At 43.9% G+C, this 7,769-nt stretch overlaps 1 protein-coding gene and 1 long non-coding RNA gene across 2 annotated transcripts; one reads left to right on the forward strand and one right to left on the reverse strand.

Annotated features, from left to right (window-relative positions):
- On the reverse strand, positions 1-947 carry LOC118222764. Its single transcript, XR_004764326.1, has 2 exons — positions 351-947; positions 1-279 (listed from the first exon to the last, which is right to left on the reverse strand). It is a non-coding gene; the product is annotated as an uncharacterized LOC118222764 (long non-coding RNA).
- Positions 948-1,648: 701 nt separating this feature from the next.
- rs1a (retinoschisin 1a) lies at positions 1,649-7,769 on the forward strand. Its single transcript, XM_035408503.1, has 6 exons — positions 1,649-2,011; positions 2,661-2,686; positions 2,778-2,994; positions 6,607-6,748; positions 7,033-7,228; positions 7,575-7,769. The coding sequence occupies exons 1-6, from the start codon at positions 1,960-1,962 to the stop codon at positions 7,725-7,727; spliced, it is 786 nt and encodes a 261-aa protein (XP_035264394.1). The 5' UTR covers positions 1,649-1,959; the 3' UTR covers positions 7,728-7,769.

Below are 7,769 nucleotides of genomic sequence, written 5' to 3' on the forward strand. Positions count from 1 at the left end.
GACAAGCAAACCATACATTTATTAAAATACATTTATTTAAATTCGCTAAAATTACATACAAAACCTTTGCAAAACAGGTAGGGCCCCAAGTCATTAAGCGCCTTCCTTTCCAAAGTTCATTTTAGGGCGTAGCGATTGCACAGCGCAGCGGACCTCCTGGCGGGTGATGGCATTCCGCTTGTTGAATTTTGAAAGGCGTGCAGCTTCGGACACTACAAGTTCGAACGTTTCTCCGGAGAGAGATTTGGGCACGGTGATGCACTTGCTCAGGGAGTTTCCCTGTAAAACAACCGCAGAAAATGAGCGACTCATCGAGAAATATCAATAAATAGAAGATTCACAAACCGAACCTCCTTCTGAAGTCTGTAGATGTAAGTGGAGTAGGCCCTGGCTTTTCTCTTCTCTCGTCGGCATGGCTTAGTTGTTCGCTTCATCACTTTAATGCGACGGGTCTTCATAATCACCACAGAAAAAACTGGCAGCTATAAGTGTAGTAACAGATATACAAACAATAGCTCCACCAAATGCCTTTCCTCTAAATAGTAATTGCACTTGCTGGCACGTAGCTTACAATAGCCTACCCAAACAGTAAAGCACCAACAGATCTTAACATCACACCGACTAAGTTAGTTATATAGACTATCCATTGCCGTTGACAGGCGACAGGTGTTTTACTGAAACATCTGACACATTATTGGACGAGAACGTGCAGCCGACTAAATTTCTAATAGCAACACATTGTCAGTGGCTGCAACCAATTATGTAGTTAACCAGTGTGTGCAGTGCACTGTAAGGCCGGTGTCCACGCTAGTATAACATGGGTTAACGTATTCACTTTGATATGGCGTGCATTCACAGACGAATTCACCGACTGGGCGCCAGTGCGAATTTAATAATGAATGCAAAAATAAGATTACAGGGCACAGCACAAAAAAAAAAAAAAAACTGAAATGTAGAATACATTTTTTAGGTAAGCCAATTTGGCATCCCCCTGCCAAAAAAATTATACACCCAACTCATTTCAGCATCAGCGCATTGGTTCAGTGTAATTTTCTCTGCTGGTGCTGCAGAACGTTTATCTAACAAAGCTGGATCATTATTGTTAAACATGCACAATACAGCCTGCCATTAAATTAATAAGTTAATTCTGAGAGGGGGGAGAGCGAGAGCTAGCTAGCACTGAGCTTCCTGCAGACTAGTCAAACAGGCGAGTTAACGATATCGTGGGATGATGGATTTATTGCACACTTTATCTGTCTCCACAATGTGAAATGGACGTGTGGGTCCACCCTGTGGCCGTGCAGCACTGTTACAAAATGCATATTATTCGATAAGGACAGATGGGTCTTATAGCTTAACCATTATTGGAAGAGAGAGAGAGAGAGAGTAACACGCCCAGTGGTGACGACCCATTACCGAACTATGATCTGCGTGTCTATGTCTTTACATCATAAATATGTAGTAAGTATATAAACGGGCTCATTTCCCCCCCACATCCTGCCCTTGGCAGTTCAGGTCAGTAACATGAATAGCCCCACCCTTGTTATCAATAGGCATGTGCATTTGTCATTTTAACACCTCCAGCTTTAGGTTTAATGTTTCCAATTAGTGGCATGCCTTTAATATTGTAACATGAGAGCTAGAGCCATGCATATTTTAACAGCAATTCAGCACTGGCTGTATTTGTTGAAGCATTAACTAGGTTACAGGACTGAGTGAAGGTGGTGTAGGCTGAGGTGGGGGCAGCATCTCTGCCATTCTAGCTTTATTTTCTTTTTGTCACGGAAGGGGAAGTCCTTGGTATCACATTGGCCAAACTGGTCCTTACAGCTGAGGGAGGGGCTTTGTGGAGAGATTGAAGGGCATTAGATAAGGCCATTAGTTTCCTGTGGATTATGGTAATCCAGTCCCTGTGCCACAGACTGCACCATAGTCCCTGCATTCTAACACAGAGTGAAGATGGAGATCAGTTTGCGGCGTGTTCTGCTGTCCACACTGCTCCTTTCTACAGGTATGTCTCCATGACTTGCCCTTCAATGTCTGGTCTTTCCTTCAGAGCGTGAGGGATTGTGATGCTGTTAAACCTGCTTTATTTGAAGTTTTTGCAGATGCATACATTTTTAGGAGATTTTGTAATGAAGCACAACTGAAGCACTCTCAAAACTGATGAAAATGTCTGTGAAAGCAATAAATGATGAACGACTGAAGTTCATGTCCAGGTTGTTTTAAATGTTGAAGGATATATAAATTAGCAGCATGTATGAAGATTGAAACTGATCACTTAAAATAGTTCATTTTGGAATCTTGTAAGAACATGAAGGGATGTTAACATTTTGGCAGTGCATAATTAATCCACGTACTAGCACGTCAGAATGAGAAATGATTTTCTTTTCTTCTGTCGTCAGCAGCACAGCTGATTTTGAGTGCATGCGGGTGCTTTGTGCTTGTAGTATATGAGCTTGAGATTAAGTGCACTGGGCCCCCCTGCTGTTCCTTTGTTTTAATCAGATGATGGATGCTGCTGTTCGTGTGGATATTAATGTTGTATGAGTGCTTTGCCTTGCCCGGCTCTGGCCCTGGCTGTACTGAAGGCTCTATTGTGTGTCCCTCTCTCTGCCCGTGCTGCATTGGCTGCTCCGTCTGTCTGTTCTATGTCACAGTGCTATTCACCGCACGTGCACAGGAGGTACGTGTCTCATTTGTCACACTGATTTGTCACTTTCTGTATGTTGGCTGAAATGTTAAAGTGTTGGGATTTGTTCGTGAGGGGGTGATGGTGGGTGAAAAGCAGAGGGTGGTCGTGCTCCTTGGCCCCTCTCATCCTGTGCTGTGTGTGTACATCCCAGGAGGACCCGGAGGAGCTGGAGGTCGTTGAGTCATGGACAGGGAAAGCCTGCAAATGCGACTGTCAGGGGGAGTCCACCACAGAGTCCACCGCCATCCTTCCTCCCACCTCCACCCCTCCTCTCCCCAGCCTGCTGGACTGCATGCCAGGTGAGCCACTCGGGTAGGGTCAGCTGACCCACGTCACGAGCCAACCGTATCATCCATGATGCCAGCCAGCTTGTCCATCTGCGCAAATTAGTATGCCACTCTGTGCGCTGAGGCATGATTTGGTTCATGTGGGGGATGGGATTGGGGGAGGGACTTTCACTTGCGCCGTCCTTGTGACATTATGACACGTTATGTGGGCGATCACGGTTGTTACTTGCATTAAGCCGGATATGAATTGATTTAAAGCTTTATGGCAAAATGCTTGAGTGCTTAATGGGTAGTCTTCCCAGAAAAGTGAGGATCTGAGCAGTTCTTCTGGATGCCATATTTCTACTGACCAGCCAAAAATCTTGGGCTTGCCTGATCCCCACTTTTTATCATGCTGAGCAGTCACTGGCCTTCAGGGTGAATGAGGTCATCCATGGTGCGGAAAAGTAAATTATCGCCTCCTGTAATATTACAAAGCTTTTCAGCCTTCACCAGAGGGAAACAGTGTGCCTATAGGCTGTGGTCCAATGGACAGCAAGTTCTTCCGTTGGAATGGCATTTTTGGAGAGGGGCAGAAGGACAACATCCTATAACTGTACTGTAGTAGCTGGCAGAGTTGGTGCCAGTTCAGTCCATTTTTAGGAAAGGAATTAAAAAATTCTGTTAATTCACTGAATAATACTCATAGGGCAGAATGGACATTTTTTTCCCAATGAATTAATTTAATTTAAAATAATTTCCTGAGCTTACTTAATTGAAATGGAATTGATCCCAACACTGGTGGGAGGGATATGGTACATCAAAGCCTGTAAGGTTTTTCTATAATAAAGGAGAGGTCCCTCTGTGGGAGCTGTGTGGAAGGTGAACCAGCAGAAATAACACCAGGGAGAAAGCAGATGTCAGCAAAGCAGTAACTTGATATTTTCCATTGATCATTACCTTGATGTGCATTCGTCTGGTGAGTCAAAATGGTAAATGGACTGCATTTATTTAGTGCTTTTTCCAGCAACTATGGCTACACAAAGCTCTTTACAATTAAGGCCTCTCATTTACGCACACACACACACACACACACACACACGCACACCAATGACAAAAGGCAGCCATCCAGCTCATCTGCAACAATTATGGGTCAGGTGTCTTGCTCAAGGATACTTTGCCACTCTTTGACCAAAGGGCTAGGGATCAAACCAGCAACTCCCTGATTGGCAGCGAACCACTCTACCTCATTAGCTAATGTCACCCCTAATATAGCTATCGAAAAACAATAAAGCCATAAAAACTTTTCATTCAGAATTGAGACTGGCTTGGGCTGTCCTGGGCTCCGTGCTGCTGCTCTGAAGTCATTAGTGAGAAAAGTCTCTGAAACTGCTGATAGGATGAAGGACCCTCAAAGAGCTCCTGTCTTCATTCAGACAGTAGGTCATTCATCACAGTGGTGACAGCTGCCATTGCTCTTTCTGACCAAGGCCCTTACGCCTCCGTGCACCGGTGTCCTCCCCAGCAGCTGTGTTCTGTTGTGTCATTAGGAATATCCACCATTCACCTTGATGGTTCGGTGTGGTACCCTGTGTACCCTGTGTTGGAAAGTGTTGACGTTTCATCTGTTTAGATGTCAATCCCGTAACTGCTCCATCTTGCTCATCTCTATGGTACTGCAGTATGTTTACTAAATCCTTTCCTCTTTTGGTCGTTTATGTATAAACCTACTATATAATGCGCAGTTCTACTTGGTATAATATTAGGATTATTGTAGCACATTATCTTTACCTCTTCTGGTGGTTTCTGCATGATTAATCTGTTTTCATTTTGTTGAACAAAGTCGTCTTTGTGTCAAGCTTCCTGGAGGCACCCTGTCTGGGGGCCTATGCTGAGAACACAGAGTATAAAAATGACAAACCATTTCACATCACTAAAAATACATAGTGATTTGCATGTGAAATAAAATGAGGAGAAGAATGGCAGAGAGAAACAGAGAAAGAAGCAGAGATAGAGGCAGATAGAGGGAATGACAGAGCCAGAATGTGATCAGATAATCCCATTACAAGAACTGCAAAGTGATGTACAGATTACTGGGCCCAAAATAGGTCCTGCCCTTCACACAATTCCAAAAAGAGTGATGCTAGAGGGCATGTTGGTTATCAGAGCATCAACAAGCTGAACGTTAGGTAACACGTTTAAGTTTTTTCTGTTCAACGAACATCATCAAACAGTAGCTAGTATGCAGCAAAACAAATACCTTACAATGGAACATAGTTCACCTGAAGGCACACCACTTAATGAACCTGCAATCCCCTATGTCTGCTTCATCAGAGCAGAGTCTAGGACAGGTTGCATTGACACACAGAGAGCCAAATGAGCAGGGTAAGGCACAGAGAAGAGAGTCTCTAGTGTAAGGACGGGGAACGTCAATGGTGACTTCTGCATTAATTGCACCGTGCACACCCCAGTGTGAGAGCAGAGGTAGAGGAGTTGCCAGGAATCAATGGCAGTTTATGGAAGCTGAAGCTTAACTTTAGGACATGGCCATCTGTCATACTCAGGTCTTAATGGACGTTTATCTCTCAATATGGAGAATTAGAAGAGAATTAGAAGGAAAGCTTTTCTGATTGAAAACGAGTTGGATGAGCGCGGGTCGAATGTGGAACATGGATGGAACTGGAATTAGTGATGTGTCGAACATCCAGTTGGACGGCTTAGCGGCTTCATTTAGCATAATAGGTTGCTTTCCTTTGTGTTTTTTTCTGTTGGGCTGATTAACAAGTGTTCTGTTCTGCTCATCTGCGTTAAGGGGCGTCCCTGTGGCACACGACACATTTATTGTGGCTTCAAAATATGAAATCTTCCAAAAAACATGCCAGTACAGGACACACATTTTAGTACATTTTCAGTATTTAGCCAAAATCTGGAGTTGTGTATGCTGGCGTGTATTTAAAAGCTTTAACATTGAAAGCACAGGCACAAAATAAACATATAGGGTAAAATGTTAATTTTTTTTATATCAATGCATGGGATGTCTGGTGAAAATTAACATGGGACTGTCCCATCCATTGATGTTATGTAAATTTGAGCCTCTTAAATTTCATCAAAATGAAAAAGATCCCTGCAATATTTGGTTGTTTTACTATACAGTTCTTTATACTGTAATTGTGTGAATTCATGCTTGATGTGTGTGTTGCAAGGATACTGTAATTCTTCTAGAAGTAAAGATTTTTGTATACTTAATGGTCTTATCTGAAAAAGGGCTCTTTCTACTGACAAATAACTAACTTATGATAGCTTAACAAGTTGACAAGTTGTTGACAAGCATGACAAGTTGGCCAGAGAAGTAGCATAGTGGGCAGTTATACAGAGGATTTTCATATGTCTTGTATTACTTTAGATAAAGGTACTCACTTATACACACATATTCCCTGTGATACAGAGTTAAAATACAAAAATAATCAGACTTAAGACAGTAGGCTAATTCTATGAAATATTGTCAGTGAAAAACCACTATCCAGACTTTAAAAAATATACTGATTCTGTTTACCTGGATATGGAGACCATTTATTTAAATAGAAAACTTTGTTCAAGGAGGTGGGCAGAAATAACAGTGACAGGGCTGTGTGTGTGTGTCCCCAGAGTGCCCCTATCACAAACCACTTGGGTTTGAGGCTGGATCTGTCTCAGCTGATCAGATCAGCTGCTCCAATGAGGACCAGTACACAGGCTGGTACTCCTCCTGGACGTCCAGTAAGGCTCGACTCAACAACCAGGGCTTCGGGTGAGTCCCCCCTGCGTTTGCACTCCTCTACCCCCCGAAAAGCACTGCAGGAACCCCACCGTCAGCACAGCGTTTCTCTGAGATACCTTCCCACAAAATCACACAAGACCAAAGTTTAACATTCTGCAGAGAGGCGAATTGAGACAATTGCACAAAAGGTATCTGATGCTAAAATTGAATGGTGGAATGGCCGGGAAAATAAATCCTTGGAAAAAGGTGATTTTCAGTTATGCTGGGTTATGTTCCCTCCATTTCCCTCCCTCCGTCTTTCTGCCTCTCTGTAGGTGTGCATGGCTGTCCAAGTTCCAGGACACCAGCCAGTGGATTCAGATTGACCTGAAGGAGGTTAGGGTGGTCTCAGGCATCCTGACCCAGGGTCGCTGTGACGCGGATGAGTGGGTCACCAAGTACAGCGTGCAGTACCGCACATACGAGCACCTCAACTGGATCTACTACAAGGACCAGACCGGGAACAACAGAGTGCGTCCATGCTGCTTTTCATTCATTGCGTTCTGTTTTAAAATACATTTTTTCCTTGCATTCAGTTACTTTTACCTTCGTGTCATAATTTTTTTAGTCTTATTTATTTGTACATTCTCCTGCCTTTTTTGTATTTTCAGTCATACTTTGTTCTGAATAGAACAGATCAGACGTTTCTAGTGATTAATCGTCAGGAATTTGCAAGTCTTTTACTGGTTAAAGTATTTAAAATGAAGCACTTTAGCGAGCGGTCTGAAATTATGGAGCCACAAACTGTTCCAGTGTTGAAAGAATGCGAAGCAGGTGAGATGTTGGTGACCCCTGACGGTTTTGCTTTTCCTCGAAGGTGTTTTATGGGAACTCGGACCGCTCATCGTCAGTACAGAACCTGCTCCGCCCCCCCATCGTGGCCCGCTACGTCCGGCTGCTGCCTCTGGGCTGGCACACACGTATCGCCGTTCGCATGGAGCTGCTGCTCTGCATGAACAAGTGCACCTGAGCGCCCGCTCCCTGCCCCGCCCTGCTCCCCGCCTCACCCTGC

The sequence above is a fragment of the Anguilla anguilla genome, chromosome 3 (assembly GCF_013347855.1).
Source record: "Anguilla anguilla isolate fAngAng1 chromosome 3, fAngAng1.pri, whole genome shotgun sequence".
NCBI lineage: Eukaryota > Metazoa > Chordata > Actinopteri > Anguilliformes > Anguillidae > Anguilla > Anguilla anguilla.